This window comes from Lissotriton vulgaris, chromosome 5 (assembly GCF_964263255.1).
Source record: "Lissotriton vulgaris chromosome 5, aLisVul1.2, whole genome shotgun sequence".
Taxonomy (NCBI): domain Eukaryota; kingdom Metazoa; phylum Chordata; class Amphibia; order Caudata; family Salamandridae; genus Lissotriton; species Lissotriton vulgaris.
Genome location: NC_141693.1, coordinates 1602724717 through 1602742357, shown reverse-complemented (window position 1 = coordinate 1602742357; position 17641 = coordinate 1602724717). Strand labels below are relative to the sequence as shown.

Here is a 17641-nt window from a genome sequence, read left to right as displayed (position 1 = left end):
GTATTCCCAACGCCACATGAAATTACACTCGCCCAATTTCTCATTAAAGAAGAGTTTTGGAGAGAGACGGAAATAAAAATACAGCAACATCTATTCTGCCTAAAATTAAGTGTGCGCATTGTCAGTATCTCCAGCCTTAAGAACGTGTTGTGTGAAACTAAGCTTGCAGCACATCAAAAATCTGCAGTTTTTTTAAAAGCGGAGAAACTGGGCAAGCCAATCTCACAACAAAGAAAGGAAAACATAGAATACCTTGCACAACCTGAATAGCAGTAGACGGGTGTGTTGGAGAGTATGTCATGCAACGCATGGGCTGGGTCGAACCAGCCACCCTCAACAACGGGTGGGGCTTAGGTAAAGAGACAAGGCACAGTTGGGAAGATAGTATAAACCAGGGTGACTGCAGGGTAAAAGGAATATTGGAAAATTCCCAGCAGTCAACGTTTTAATGGAAAACCCGTAAGACTATGGCCTTGGGCTTAAGTACATGCCTCACTGTCAAGGCTAAGGTATTATCCTTTTTCTTTGTTCCATGGATAATTTTCTTCTGGCCCAGGCCCTTTTCAGAATTCAGAAATGATGGGTGGCAGAGCTGCAGCACGTTGATATCTGAAGAGTCTTCTGGTTTTCCTGAAGTACGAATGGTGTGGTACAAAGGAATTAGAATATAATATAAAGGGATTCAAGACAGGGTAGAAAAAGAATGGCAAAGACCTTGTGTAGATGGGTTACATCCACATGCTGTTTGTAATCAGGGGAGATCTTCTAGAAGTATTATTACTGCATCCTGGGATAGATTTCTGGTGGGTTCCACTGTTAGAAATTTGGAAGGTACTACATTGGCAGTTTCCCAACTTTATCTCTCAATTAAAGGCTGATGATGGAATAACCTGGATCTTCAAGGTTTGATGCAGATCTGCTCGTATCTATTCAAAGACTAGTTCATAAATATTATACATTCAGTGGTATTAACCCTAAGTAAAGTTAGGTGTACTGATTTTCAGGGTGTGTCATTCTAAATACTTATGATATCTGTATTCCTCATGAATGGGGCTGGAAGAAAGAGTATATGGGGATAATGTTTTAATACTTAACAGTAATCTATTACTCAGAGATTCTTCTGTTTATTTTAGCTCTTCCTGATAATATCATGTGCTGACGTGTAAATTAAATGATTAGTTATATTGTTGTCTGAATATGACATACCAAAATGTAGTTTTCTTTTGTTCACTGTGTAATCTACAAAAATATAGATTTCAAAAATGGCATCTACCAAAATAACTTTAATATACAAAAACATTGATTACTTAAATGTATTTCAAAAAATGAAATGTAAGCATCTCAAATATTGTAAACAAAAATATTGTCTTCCAAAACATCATTAAAATATTGAAAAAAAACAAATGCATACAAAAGTCCTCTCTTACAAACACCACATGCTTGAATTTTTTTGGGGGAATCAATTAGCTAACGAAATATTGCACATATAATCCACCTCACATCCTCCTTACTCCAAAAGAAATGTTTGTTTGGAGAAAACACACATTTTGTGAAAGGTTACAGTGGCAAAGGATAGAACTAAGTGACAAAATGTAAGTCAACTTATTAATAGAATTAACTACATAGATTAAATTATAATTCATACAGAGTGCATATTTCATAAAATGAGAACTTTAACACTTGCTCATATTATTTTCTTCCATAGAAACATCAACTGAAATACTTGAAAATTAAGAAATCTATCTAAAACAAACAAAACAAAGAACTGTGCAAATGGTTCCAAAGTAAAATATATTACAAACACTTTCATTTACTGAGGTAAAAATTACATTTGTATGTTCATAAAATATTTTTGAAAATAGTAACTTAATTATTTCCAAAATAATATCCAGAATTAAAATGTATATGTATGTTTGTTACTTAGAGATATAAGTAATGCTTTGAACGTAGCTTATCTCACCTTTCAAAAGACATACACTTACTCTAAGGTATGTGTACTCTCAAACATTTTCTGAGGGGCTGCAAAATGTGGTCTGTGGTGTGCCCGAGAGCCGCAATCAATGCAAGCATGGTGGGATTCGGGCTTTTTGAGAAGAATGGTTATGGTGGGCACTATCGCTAACTTGGGAGACACAAATTTTAAAAGGAAGTGACTTGATTATTGAATTGGAATGAAATAGAATGGTACAATGTGAAACCAGAAAACCTGGGACCAAATTGTCTAATTTCACTTTGCCTCCTGGGTTCAGGCTATTAGCTGTTCAAAACCTTCTCTCTTGTGTTTGATTTAATAGACTCCAATGTTCTCCATGTATAATAACAACCCAGACCAACCAGAAGGTTCTATGTGACAACTGACTTGCCTCTTAGTTCACTATTGGCGTTGTTGTCAGGGTGGGTGGAGGTATGAATGTTTCTACGCTCATTTTTTAAAACTATCAGTTGTTCAAAATACTTATGAATGCACAGATATAATCTGATTTACTATGGTGAAATGCATCTGCATGTTAATGAAATACACTTTTTTGAATTTTTAAGAAACGTTATCACATTTTTTACACGTTTGTTGCGAAAGGTCATAAAAAGCATAACGCTTTCCTAAAGTTAAGTGGTGCAGTACACCTTATTTGCTTCTTCTCTTTTACTCCAGTTAGGGTAAATGAATGCTTGCCGTGTATTTAACATCTTTCTGAATGTTACTGCTCAATCAAGTAAACAATGTAAAAAGAAGGGACATTGCTACAAGGGATTTTGTTTGTTGAATATTTCAAATAGTTTATCAGATAAATCTTAGGGGTTAGTTGGCAGCAATCTACCTCACCTGTATCCAAAAGCAATGTCAATATTGAAAATCATACATGAAAGAACAGATTAATCTGAGAAAGCACACGGAAGATCTTGTTTATATGAAAATATATTTGTATTATTTCATTGGAATCAATTCAAGGGGATACAATGTACAGAAAACATACTCACTTGCTCAGGTGTTTTTCTAATTTTAATCAAGCTTTCTGAATATAAATGCATAAAAAACTCACTAATTCAAGATTATTTCACATAAGAGCTCAAGTTAAATTGAAGGAAAAATGTATTGCCTGTACATTTTGATCCACCAATGGAAATGACCATCCTTAAAATTTAATCACACTAATGGGGATATCCCCACTTGATTATTTTGAAGATACCTGGGTGGGTCGCATCATCCAATCGAATAATGATGAGAACCCAGGTTCCACTTCCTGTAGTGGAATTGTTACGAAAGCACTAGAGACAATCCGGCAAAAACTAGTATGCAAGTGAATAGTGGCACAATTAATTCTAAGCTGAACTTGGAGAAATCACCCCACTCTCTATCAGTTCAAAGACATTTTAAAAGGGAACAAGGCTACCAAGAAGTTTGACAACATTTCCCTTCTCTAAATGTCTATGCTTTAGTTGCCCAAATGGAACAGTCCAGTGCATGCTATGTTATGTACAAAAAGTAAAAATGTTTAACGTTGTTAGGGGCATACACTACCTGAAATCCATAGCCTACACCCTATTGTAACAAACAAAGCTAAGTTCCAGAGTCAATACATTTCTTAATTGAAGGACACAAATAAAGCACAATCCATACTCAGTAAAATAAAACACAGCTGCACCTATTATCAACAGTTACCGATAAAATTACAGTAAAACCAAGCAAAAAAGCATTTCTATGTACACATGCCAAACCTTAATTAAGCGATATATTTTCTGTCTCAAATACATAATATCAATTAATCATAGGGGGAAGGATCACTTGTCCTGCACAACCAGGGTATGCAGGTGGATATGTGGGGTGTCTCAGGTAAAAAACCCTCATGCACGTGATGGGAAGATCGTGGTAGCGGTATATGTTGATACTCCGCTCTTCATTCACGTGTGTGCATAATCATCGGGTCAGTATGGTTATGCAGCCTCCACCTGGAGGTTCTTACCCATGGTTAAAACAGTAGTGATCAAGTGATGTGGACAGTGCTCAAATTCGTTAAAATACCCGGACAGCCAGATGCTTCGCTTTATTGGGTCTGGATTCGGGTAGCCCGTCAAAGGGTATTGAAAATTGTGCGTTCCGCAAATGTATTAGGGATTCTAACGCACTCAAAGTTAGTGATTGAAAATGGCCGACATGTTTCAGCCCAAATTGCCTAGATAGGTCTTATGGGCTTTCTTCAGGACCGAGAGTGAAAGGTGAAAACGTGAATGTTTATAACAAAAAAATGCCTTATTATAAACAGTGTAAGAAAAGGAAAAATTCAACCTGTTTCTTTGCAATACGGGAGGTCACAGTGTACCTGCAAAATATAAAGACAATATGTATACAGATGGGGATGGGGTGGAGGGATGGGGGTAGAAGACACACAAGGTACATACATTACAAAATCAAGGTTGATTTTGTCCCAATTAGAAAATGGCAATACTTTACAGACTCCACAGTCCTTGGCAGTGTCAACTCTCTCATTGTCTGACTATAGTGGCATGCACATGATCTTCAGTTTTTTTTGTGATTATCCAATATCGTCTATGTCTTTAGAGAGCATGCAGTGGAATTGCTATACTTAGCATGCTGGCGCAATTACTGGTGTTGAGCCCATGCGCATGTAAGGGTGACTACTGTGCACCGTTGGCCGTTTATGAGTTACTGTGAGGGTTGCCTAAATCGGCGCTATGGTACGCATCCATTCAGTGGGCGTGAATCGGGTGAAAGGAGACCAATGTCTATTCTTTTTGGGCGCTTTTAAGACGTACCTCAAGTGTGAAATTGTCACACTTTCTCGGGTTATGGCAGGGGGTGAGGGTGCCTTACTAAAAGGAAATGAAATGAAGGGAAATGTTATTCAAAGAGTACTTGCGGTTCGCATTGTGCAGACAATCGGAGATCCGTCTCTGCTATCTGTGGCTCTGAACCTCGTGCGCTGCTTGTGCTGACACTTCGCCCGCTAACCCGGAAATGCTGCGGGGTTGCTACAGGGTCTATTTTGAGTATTCAGTGTTGGTAACTGAAAAAAGACTCGGTCGATAGACGCGAGTCTCTCTTCGAGAGCGGAGTCTTTCAATTATGTGAATATTCATATTTAGGGGAAATTTCTGTGAATGCGTTTAGCGGAGTCTTTCAATTATGTGAATATTCATATTTGGGGGAAATTTCTGTGAATGCGTTTAACGCGATAAAAATACCTATTCATGGAACTCTCTAAATTAATTAATACGGGTATTAAGACTGTTGGTCTAACATGAGAAGTATATCTATAGGGTCGATTTGACTTGCAAATCCTAGTTGGATATGCTTAATACTGTTAATGTTTCCTTTCTAGTCATGTTGCTTATTGGGGGGGGGGGGGGGTGATTTTTTGCAATTCGAAATTGGAAAGGTAACTGGTTGTGTTTGAAGAGAGGATAAGTACTTATACAGGTTTTGTCTGTATATCTTTTCTGTAGCCATCCTAATCACGTTTCTTAGTTCATGAATAAAAGGATTATTCTTTTCTCAGGCTCAGCCAAGGTATATTGTCATTTAAGCCCTCGGAATCTGTCTTCAACCTATGGACCCAACGTTGCTCTTTTTCGAAGAGGATCTTCTCTGCATTCCTGTCTTTTGTCTCAAGGGTTTCAAGGATGACCCAGTTAAGTTATTCTACTGTGTGGCCCACAAGCAAAAAATGATTGGCCATCTTGGTGGTGCTTTTTTTGCACTTAACATTGCTCTGATGCTCAAAAATCCTCTGCTTGGCCTTCCTGCAAGTCATTCCGATGTATCGCATATTACACAGGCAAGTTACCATATACACCACGTGACTGGTGTTACAATTCGTGTGAGTCCTTATGGTCCATTTTAGGTTTGAGAAAAGTTGTAATTCCTTCGTCGGTTGAGTGAGACTACACACCGAGCAAAAGCCGCAGGGGAAGTGTCCTGTAACAGGTGAAATACATAATAAACATTCACTTGAAGTGAATTTTTCCAGATGAAATTAAATGTAGTACAGTGTTCAAGATAAGCAACATTGCATTCAAGGCCTTATAAAAAAAATATCCAGTTAAGTGAAACATTAATAAAATAAAGCAGCAGTTATAAATAAAACATCCAAATACCAAAATAAATCAGATAACCATAGCAGGATTCAAGGGAGCTCTCTGAATCTGGATTATAATTTTTTTAAAGATTGAAATCAAAAAAGTTGAGCAACACCTGTTCCAGGTAAACATAGCACATAAAACAAACATTCGCCCAACATCACAGTAAAACATTCCTCCATAATACAAAGTGTAAATGTTTTCACGGAATAAGGTACTTATGTCAATGGGAGTGGCTGAAGAGTGGTGTAACTTAACACCATGAGTAAGATATGCAATTGGCACAAATGACAGTCATGAATTGAAAAAGATTAAAAAAGAAAACATTTTTTCTTTTCCAATAAACCTTCTCTTCCTCTGTCCACCCTGTGAACATGAGTTTGACTGTGATACCTTCACACCTAGTTACTGATGATTATACCACCAACTTGCACTTTTAACTTGGGGCTTGCTAAGGTGACCAGATATGTGTTGAAAAACATTTGTGAATGTCTTTAAAGTTAATACCTTTGGAATGTTGGCATTTAGAAAAGTTTTAAAACTTTGTTGGATAGGGTGATCACCCATTTAACATGATAAACCCTAAACAGACGTTGGAGACTTATTCTGTTTATAGAGCTCGCCGTACTAGTCAGGACATCTACAATAGTAATCCTCAGTTTTTTAAAGGTGCTTTTATTCCAGGACAAATCTCAGGCAGAGGCGGGAATCTACAACTATAGTGTTCATTAGAAGAAACATATCAGGGCTTTGTGTTTAAGAATACTGGAATACAGGCTCCACAATTTTAATAACATCTGGACTTGCTTATTAGCTAGGAACATTGCAGATCCTCTCTTAAAAAAATAATGCTTGACCTACTTTCTTCTCTGTCTTTTAATGCCCTCTCTCCTCTTCTTGATGCTCTTACACTTTTCATTTTCACCCCTATTGTTCACCTCTTTAATCTTTCACCCCATACTCATATCTGTTTTTTTAGTTTCTCTCTATTGCCAGGAACAAACATAATTTCCTGTTTTCCTTAATTTTTTTGAAAGATTCGCCACCTCCTAGAGACCCCGAGTCCTGAACGACGACGACTGGAGCATACCCCTCCCCGACCACGTACCAGGAGGCCAGGTTAGAGTGGCATGTGGTCTGAACACCACAGGGAGAAAGTGACTTTAGATAGATTGAGGGCAGGAGCAGTCATGCAGGAGTGTAATGTATTGATATGGTTCTGATTGGGTTTCACTCTGCTTTGCTGGTAATATGACTGAGTGCTCAGTGCTTGCAGCTGGTTGGTAAGGCCAGAGATGGAGTATGGTTTCAGTAAACCCGATCACAGTTTACCAGGATCCGGTCATTTCTCATTACGCCCTTGGAGTTATACAGGTTGGGGAGAGAGACACAGGAAGAAGAGATGTGATATGCCATACAGTGACCTACTGTGCATACAGGTATATTTTAAGTAGAGATCTGGGTTTGCATGCATTCAAGTGTAAGCCTCTACTACCAAGTCAATCCATCACCAGATCCCATTCCTGCTCCCTATCTGGCAGACAGAATAAAAGATTAAAAGATAACCTTTAAAAGGCTATGCTAGACAAGAGCCTTTATAAAACAACAGTGCATTTTCAAACAAATCTTTTTATTTAGTTTGTACATAGAAAAAACAAGGGGTTGCAATCTAAGATCTTCTTGTCGATACACAGAGTATTCTTTAAAAAAAAGCATGTAACACACTCTCCACCTCCCCCAGTAAGCACTGCCATAGATAAGCCCCCCCGAGAGGGAGTGTCACAGGTTAAACAGCGAGGAGAGCTCCCCAAGTTTATCCATCTGGCCCCCAAACCGGATACCTGTAATTCCCTGGTAATTTTCTTGTCTGGGTGGATCCTTATAAGCAATGGTTCTACGATGAGGGTAAAAGAAGGGGCGACAAGGACAGCCCTGTCGTGTTGCCCTGGCCAGTGTAGTGTGTTCTGTGTGTTGTCCATTTACCCTGAATACTGCTGTTGTCCATTTACCCCGAATACTGCCGTTGGATCCGTATAGGCATCCCAAGATTTTCTCTATCATGCCCTGTCCCTGGTGAAGTTTGTTGATTGCATCCATAAGGTAGAGCCAGCTGAAGCATTCGCAGCATCTAGGGAGAGGAGCAGTACTGAGATATTTTGCATGTGTGCTTTTTCGATCAAGTGGGCTAGGAGGCAGGGTCCAAACTGAGGTGACATGGTAGAAAAAAGAACAATGGATTGGGAAACTTCCCAAGTGATTACTAGTGGTTAGACTTATTGCAAGTATTCCTGCCTACACCTTTTGTGTTTTTGATGTAATGCCCTAAGTGGCAGGGGTATGCCCAAACTTGGGTCCTTTGCTCACTGTGCCACTGAATTCAAGCTAGGCTTGACTGATGAGCCCCAGTCAGGACATAGGTAGTCTTGGGTTGCTTGTGCTGGTCAGGGAGCATCGGGCCTGGCAGTTCCGTTGGAGCAGGGTCAAGACTGATTTTTATATGGCTGGTCCAAACTGAGGTGACATGGTGAGCAAAAGAAAGATTGGTTTGACTGCTACCCTGAGAAATTGCCAGTGGTTAGAATTATTATAAGCAATCCTCACATAACCTTTTGTGTGTTTGGCAGTTGTGATTACACCAGGGCTCCAAGTCAACTGCCATGTGTTCCTAACTTATTAGGACTGATTATGCAGCAGTTCTGATCACGTCACGGTCTTTTCATTCCCAAGGCGCAGTCTTTAAAAATCCCACCTCAGCCTTTTCATTTATAAAGACCTAGATGAAATATAATAGTTTTCTGTGAAAACCATTGTTCTAATTATAACAGCGCTCTTTATCAATGCTCTATTGATGGCTTGCCTTTGAATATGCAAGTGATTTCTACTTGGTATGGTAATGATGATTCAGGGCTTTCAATATACCAGTGGTCTGGTTATGTCAGAACTCTCATGGCAGTGCAGCTCTGAAAATGGGATGATGCCCTTTATGCCAGAGTTTGGCTTGCATTCAGGGCTGTGTCCGTGATCGGATGGCACTGTCACTGTGAATATACCAGGGTACTGAAGATGACAGGTTTCTTATTATTCCAAATTCCAATTACACCTGGGCTGTGAATAACCTAGAAATCGGATATGCTTGTGGAGATTTTCACCCAATTCTGTATGCTATTGATTACCCTGCAAGGGGTCTCTAATGTAAAGTCCTGCTTCTAGGTACTTGTTTTATTTTTATATTGAATTTTGTGTTCATCGACTCTTCTCAAGGTTATTCTGTACAGTTTTTTATTCAGATCCTATGATTTTGCCCCTCAGTGTCTCCTGTAAATAGTGTAACCATAGATTAAATGCTGGGTTATGCATTCCCTTATTCCCCTTCTGATGGTATCTTGTTAACCCCTTGCGTGCGGGGCGTATTCCCCGCCTGTGCTGACTCCGCCTTACGCGGGCGGAGTCATGACGGAACGGTTCCGTCATCAGCACAGCTCAACTGACGCTGATGACGGAACCGTTCCGTCATCAGCATGGAAGGGGTTAAAGCCTCTAGTTACTCATATACGTTCTGTTGTGTGTCTTTCTGATCCTTTTAAAGGCATCCTATTGAAGCCTTTACTTTTGTCTATGACTCGGTTATGCTACATATCCCCACTTTCCTCTACTTGGAACCTACTGTTGAGAGTTTCAAAATATGTATATGGTGTATATTCACTTTCTCACCTCCTTTGTGTCTCCTGAAGAGACAGACCTCCTTAGAGGTGTAGCTGTCATATAATGTGCTGCCTGATTTCCCTCTCAGGGTCCTCTGTAGAGTCCTTTACTCAGGTCTGTGGGTCTCTGATATCTGCTTTTTACGGACAATTACTATTCTTCCCTGACAGCTATAGATCGAGAATTACGAACTTCCCCTGAACAGATCACACTAATGGAGGAGGTCTCAATCAAGATGCCAGAAGTAGAGGTAACAACTTGTTCTTTGATGATTTTAATAAATACGTGTGCCTATTGAACCTACCTTGGTACTTTCTTTGTAAGTTTGTGGCTTAAAATGCTTATGGTTCCTGCCTAGGTCTCTAGACCTATTACTGAGTGTTGCTGCGTGTACTTATTGTTCTCCATCATTGTCTGCACACCATAATTCATTACCTTTAACGAACAAACTTTGCACCCCACCATTCTGTCCAGTGGTGGCTGCTCCCGGGAAAGCAGTAGTGGGGGTGGGGGGGGGGGGGGGGAGGGGGGGGAATGGTGTTTTAAAAAAAATTAACCTGTCGTCTCCTCCGTCCTTTCCATCCTCTTCCTTCTGTAAAAGCAAGAAGCACCTAGGCTTGCCTAAGCCACTCCCGATAGTGTGTGGGCCCAGCATGGCCTCCTGGAGGGCCATGATGAGTTTTGGGTCACGACGATGGGCTGCTGGCCTGCCCGCGCTGCTAGGTATAGACTGCCTTTCCAGGCTACTCTAGCTGTGGCTTGTAGAGGTGACATCCCAAAGTCGCAGCCAGAGAACTCCACACTTGGATCCCCACCTGCGCAGACAAGCTCGCCCCTCTATGCAACCCCGACAAACAGCGCTCCAGGAAAGCCGCCTGGTTCACCACCGATCTCCAAGAAACCAGACACACCTGCAGACGCCTGGAGAAGAAACACCAAGACACCCAAAAACCACACCACCTACAGGGGCGCCATGACGAACTACCACAACCAAATCAGAACCACAAAGATGAACTTCATCCACAACAAAATCCTCGCCAACTCCACCAACTCCAAGGAACTCTTCAGTGACATTCAGGAATTCACCAACCCACGCAGCAAAACCACAGACATCACCCTGTCCCAAGAACTTATGATAAGCTTTGAACCTACTTCTACCTCAAGATCAAAAACCTCTACGGCAACTTTGTCGACCATCCACCAGATGCTGCAGCCGCCCCCCATCCTCCCACACACACCAGCCAGCCCACCATCTCCACCTGGACGCCGGTCATGGCGGAAGACACCGCCTGGACAATGAAAGGCATCCAGTCAGGAGCCCCCACTGACCCCTCCCCTCCCCACATCTACCACAGAACCGCGGCCACCATCTCACCCAAACTACAACACACCATCACCCCACCTTCAAAACGGGCACCTTCCAGATGACTGGTCAAGGAAGTCAGGCCCCTGCTCAAGAAGCCCACAGCTGACCCCAGCGACTCAAGAACTACCAGCCCATCTCGCGCCTCCCCTTCACGGCCAAAGTTGCAGTGAAAACAGTCAACAGGGAACTAACACTCGCCGTCCTCGACCTGTCCCAGTCCAGATTCCGAAGCAACAACAGCACCGATACCGCCTCACTCGCCGCCACGGACGACATCCGCACCATCCTGGACCAAGGCCACTCTGCAGCCCTTATCCCACTCGACCTATCAGCGGCCTTTGACACCGTCTCCCACCACACACTAGTTGCCAGACTACACGACGCCTGCATTCAAGGAACATCCCTAGACTGGATCCGATCATTCCTCGCCAGAAGAAGGCAAAGGATAAGACTGCCACCCTTCCTCTCCAATCCCACGAAAATCACCTGAGTCTCACAGGGATCATCACTGAGCCCAACCCTCTTTAACATCTACATGGCCCCCCTCCTCGACATCGTCCGACAACACGGCCTCAACATCGTATCCTACGCTGATGACACCCAGCTCATCCTCTCTCTCACCAGAGACCCCACCACCGCCAGACTCAACTTTCAGAAAGGAATGCAAGTCATCCCAGAATGGATGACGAATAGCTGCTTGAAGCTCAACACAGAGAAGACAGAAGTACTCATCCTTGGAACCACCCCTGCAGCATGAGACAACACCTGGTGGCCACCGCCCTCGGAAGCCCACCGACCCCCTCAGACCACGCTAAAAAGCTCGGCATTGAACTTGAATCATCCCTCACTATGAACCGACAGGTGAACGCTGTCACCTCCAACTGTTTCAATACCCTCCGCAAGACCTTTAAATGGACCCCTCCCACCCACGCACTCATTGCCAGCAGACTGGACTATGGAAACGCACTCTACGCCGGCAATAACAAGTCCCTACTCCTTAACCCCTTTGCTGTGGGGGTTAATCTCCCGCTGTGCTGGGGGGGGTGAGGGGGGCGTGCACAGCCCCCCCATGCTCATGCCGAGCTGAGCTCGTCATGAGCTACGGCGCTCCAGTGCTCATGACGAGCTCAGCTCATCACATGTGTATTGCCTCCCGTGGAACGCTCAGCACAGCGGGGAAATTCTCCCCGCACCTGAGCGTTCCACGGGCCATGAAGAGCTGAGCTCGTCATGAGCACCGGAGCGCCGTGGCTCATGACGAGCTCAGCTCGTCATGAGCATGCAAGGAGTTAAACTCCAGATTATTCAGAACACCGCCGCTAGACTCGTCCTCAGCGTCCCCCGGCACAAACACGTCAGACAACACCTACAAAGACTCCATTGGCTCCCTGTGGAGAAAAGAGTCACCTTCAAAATCCTCACGTTTACACGTGCCTCCACAATAACAGACCCAAATACCTCATCAAGAAAATCTACTTCTACATACCCAAATGAAACCTCCGATCTTCCAACCTCGCACTGGCCGAACCCCATGCATCCACAGAGCCAGAGCAGGGGGAAGATCCTTCTCACACATTGCAGCCAAGACTTGCAACGAGCTACCAGCAGACATCAGACACGCCCCCTCCCTGAACACCTTCAGGAAGACACTCAAGACCTGGCTCTTCTGCTAAACAGATTGACGACCATCCATCGCCAGTGAGGGGCTGGCAGCCTAACCCATCGATGGGTACTGGCCTTTGGGGCTGCTCTGGGAGCTCTCTGACACACCAGCTGCCTGGCCACCACCTGTCTTCTCCCAATACTCCAGGGGTTTGGTAATCAACATCCCCTTGTTGCCAGTGTGGGCCTACTTGGGGAACACAGGCTGCGACCCTCCAATGCAGGAGGTACAAACCATGATAGCCATTTACCGATTGGGCTTCCTCACTGGGGTGTTCTTCCCACCTTGACGGCGGGTGTCTCAGGCACTGATTTCGCCACTGGTAGTTCAGGAGTTGCACCACGACCATTATGGCCCCACTCCAGCAAACAAAGCATGCTGAACAAGTTTGTGCATTCTGGGGGATTTTGTGTTTGTGCACCTCACCACATTGCGAAGCCGGCTGACCAATGAGACGAGATGAGGAGCCCCACATCAGACACTGCCAGGTTCCTAACAGCCATTGACCAATACTGAGATGCCCCAGAGGCTAAGATCAATGCCATGGGGGCAAATATCATGTTGGTGTGCCAGATATGCCGCCAAGCTGTGGACAGAATAATGACAGCTGAAGTCTGAATGTCTGGGGTGTAAGACACATTGGTGGAGATGAAGAAGATCATAGCACTTCTATCCTCTATCTCAAGAGAACTGGAGGCGAGGGTGGACGATGCAGAGGGAAGAGCCCAGAGGAGCAACCTCCAATTTGTGGGATTCCCCATGGATTGCGAAGAAGCCTCTCCTGAGAAATTCTTAAACCCAACTACCGCCGCCTGGAGCACCTACCAAACCTGTGATTGCTCATTTACTGAACTATTCTATTCATTTGTTATGCTTGCTCCCGAGACTCTCTGCTGTTCCAGTCTAACAAAATAATGGTCTTCCCAGATTACACCAGAATGGTCCAGCAACAGTGAAAGTCCTGCGTAGAGTCCCCGAAAAGACTGTTGAACTTCATCTTCTGTTGCATGCTTTCAATCACAGATCCTCTTATTTGATCACCGCTGAAGAGGTACTTCACCCACATACCCCTCCACTGTTTGAAAGCGACATTGTTCGTGGGGACTGACCCAGGCCTCCCATGAAAATCAGCAGTGTAGGCGGCTTTGGGCATCTCTACTCTCCTAGACACAAAAATTGAAGAATGCTTTTTGTAGGTAGAGGATATTAAGAGACTCACTGGGCCTACGATCTGAGGTCTTCCTGCGGCTTGTCATCCAGATTTGCCATACGTAGGAGAATGATGCTCTGCTTGCTGGAAGTACTGTTTTTGATTATGGCCTAAGGTGGGCCACTGGTTTAGCCCAATGACTGCGCCCCCACTTGGTACTTGTTGACCCTCCTTAGACTTTTGAGGTTGTGACTCCTAAGCTGGATGACAGGTGCTGATGTTAAATTTTTGGGAAAGGATACAGTTGGGAGATTACCTCACCGCCGTCCGTTGGCACTGGTCCACCATTGGTCCCGCAACCGATGCTTTATGTTTCAGAAGTATAGGGTGGAAGAGATTTGGAGGTCATTGCTACCAATCACTGTTGTTGGCGCTGAAGTATTCTCCATTTCCCTTGACCAGAACTGTTGTTGGCATCGTCCCCCTTCCTGACGGCTGCTCACATTAGTGGGAGCCGAAGAGATCTGAGCCGGGTAATATCCTGGACCGTGAACTGCCTCTTGGAGAAGATTAGGTGTATTGCAGTCCTGTTCCTCCAGGAGATCCACTTACTGGGCAACAAGGTTCCCTTTCTGGCACGTTATGAGTTCATTCCAGTCTTTTACTGTGGATTCACAAGGGGATTTAGAGATGCATCTATCTTTTGTTAGGGGCCGCTTTCATTTTGTGGAGAAAACGGAATTAATGGATTGATGGCGCAGATATATGGTCCCTCCATAGAGATCTTTTTACATTGGTAAATGTCTTCATCCCATCACAACTGAGCGCCTTATTTTTTAAGGTAATCACAACATTGTCTGGAAACCTCCCGGAGGTTACTGTAGGTATGGGGAAAGATTGGAATAGAATGGTTGATGACACTAGATATAGGCTTCGGGGAGGGGGCATTGTGGCCAAGAGATGTTTACCAATGGCACCTTTTATAAATGCGATGGGCCTCTCTGACATATGATGACTGTTCCACCGACCTGAGTGGGGATTTATGTTTCACTCCGAGGCACACAACACTTCCTCCAGACTTACTTTCTGTTTCCAAAGGCAAAGGTCCATAGAGTATTGGTAGCACACATCCTTCCCCAGGAGATCTCTATCCTTTTACCGGTGAATATAATCATTAAGATGGGGCACGTCAAATTCCAGATGTGGTGGAGGTTGGCCATCTGGTCTCCATGGTAAGGCATGCAAAGACCACATAGATGAGGCCACAACCACATACTTTTCCCAGAACCAAGGTTCATTTAATTCCCCAGGTATCTTATGGGAATCCTTTTAAGCTACCCTTGGGGGGGATATCATAAGTTATTGAACAGGCAAGAAACGCAGAAGGCTGCAATCAGTAAATGATCTGGAATCGCAAATTCTGGACCAGGTGAACACACTGTTTTGTGGATTCAGGGCCAGAACTACATAGGAAATTGGCCCTCACTCAATTATTGCTCCAACAAGCACTACTAGATGATGCTAAGAAAATACGGCTAGCCTCACAGACATGTCTTAATCAATGGGGACATGGTGCTTCACTGACTCATAAAACACCAAATCCCGATTTTCTTTATTGTTGAGTGTTGACTCAGATGACTCGAAAATTACTGGAGGCAAAGATGAAGCCAGACAATTTGCGCAATACTATACCGATCTATATGTGCAGCAAGATGTAAGTCTCCAGGCCTTGTGTGATTGATCTACCCCTCCGGTCCTTCTTGGATTTTGATCGGCAGTCTTTGTAGATGGACCTCACAGCAGGGGAACTTTTGGTGGCTCTGAGCGGCCTGAAATCTGGGAAAAGCACCTGGAACTAATTATTTCCCTGTGGAATTTTTCAAGTCATTAATGCATAAATTGAGTATTTCCCTGGAACAGGCGCTGACGGAGATGGTGAACGCCGCTGCCCCCTGACTTTACAAAGCACAGATCATGAAAATTCCTGTGCCGCTCCCACCAGCGACTAAAGTGGTGGTCCACACATGGAGAACATTCCTGCAATGCATGGGGTGGCGGCAACAAACTGGCGGAAATTATGGAACAGACACTACTGTGGGTGGGCACTCTACTGTGACATTTGGCTGGGTTGAAGGGATTCCAGAAATGGGATGCTTTAGGCATCTTCACCATTGGTGACTTGATGGAGGACGCAAAACTTAAATCCCACCAGACTCTACAGCAGGAATTTGACCTACACCACAGCCAGTCATATCGCTTCCTGCAACTTAGGCATGCTTTAAGACCACTCCTATTGCATTTAGAGGACCCCTGGGAATTAACCCCTTTGTGGTTAAATTTCTCATTGGAGAACAGGGAAGCCATACAGTGACGCAGGTCTACCGCTCACTAATCCATCAAATGGCTGACTCCTTTGACACCCTCCGCTCTTCCGGGTGCAGGATCTGGGTGCCCCAATGGCTGAGAAGTAGATTGCGGCTAGCGCATCTCGGTGACACTCTGCAATTACAGCTAGAATCCTCCTTATACATCTGAAATGTTCTCATAGGGTATACCTTACGAGAGACTAACTGTGCAAGATGGTTGTGGTTGCCTCCCTCAGCGCAGGATGGAGACCTTCTCTACACAACCAGTAGTTGTACCAAGTTAGGTCCATACTGGAGACTGGTGCTCTCCTGTTTGTGATTGGTACCGGGGCGGAATATACTGTGGGATCCCAAGTTGGTCCTCCTACATGTCAACTCAGATTTCAATGACGACCGGTTCAGGCTGACTTTGCTTTGTCTGAGATCGACTGTGGCAAAATGAGATGTCTCTCGCCGATACAAAGATGAAACACCCCCATCTATTGAGGTGAGGCGGAGGAGATTAGACTCCTGCATGAGTATGATAAATTCAGTGTGCTAAGCTCAGGGCTGCTGCCAAAAATATATGCAGAAAATGCAACATTAAATATAGGAGAAGTGGGCAGACTATTGGGGTATTACCATCACTCCAGGCGAAACCCGCACTGCAATGTAAGAGACTAAAATACACACGAAGGATAGCTGTGTATAATCCTGAATAGCCTAACTATTGTCAGACTTCGTCTGGAGGTGTGGAAATCGTTGAGGGAGACGGTGGCACATAAACCAAACAGACCACCAGAGCTATGTGTATCCTGTCTTCAGATTTCCCTCTTTAACATTGAAGCCAAAATTAGAGCTGAGGTACTTGGTTGATTCACTGGAACTACAGTATATCTGGATCAATGTGTCTTAATGTTCCATTGCTCCATGAGGCATAACATTAGACATAGATGGACCGACTAGAAGGGCCACTGGCGCTACTGATGGTAAATTTTGAAAAGGTGTTTTGACTTGATGGATTGGACCTAATTGCTCGTTTAGAAAAAATTAACCTTGGACCCAAATTATGAGGATCTAAGTCTTCTATATACTAACTTTATAGCCAAGGTACTGTTGTCTGGGAGACAATGGATATCCTCTCCCTACGAAATGGTATCAAACAGGATGGTAGCTGTTACCACTACTGTTTGCTATGGCAATCAATACCCTGGACGTGTGATTCAGAATCTATGCCATGCCGGGGGATTCAAGTGGTTGCCTAAGATAGCGGGTAGATTGTCCCTATACTCTGACTATATGATAATGTTCCTTCAATGCCT

At 43.8% G+C, this 17641-nt stretch overlaps 1 protein-coding gene across 1 annotated transcript in view; it reads left to right on the top strand.

Annotated features, from left to right (window-relative positions):
• Positions 1–17641, top strand: part of REC8 (REC8 meiotic recombination protein) — a 579900-nt gene that overhangs the window by 131270 nt on the left and 430989 nt on the right. The window contains exons 6-7 of the mRNA XM_086920433.1: positions 7131–7212; positions 9966–10045. Of these exons, the coding sequence (XP_086776559.1) occupies positions 7131–7212; positions 9966–10045 (162 nt within the window). The remainder of the gene's footprint in view (positions 1–7130; positions 7213–9965; positions 10046–17641) is intronic.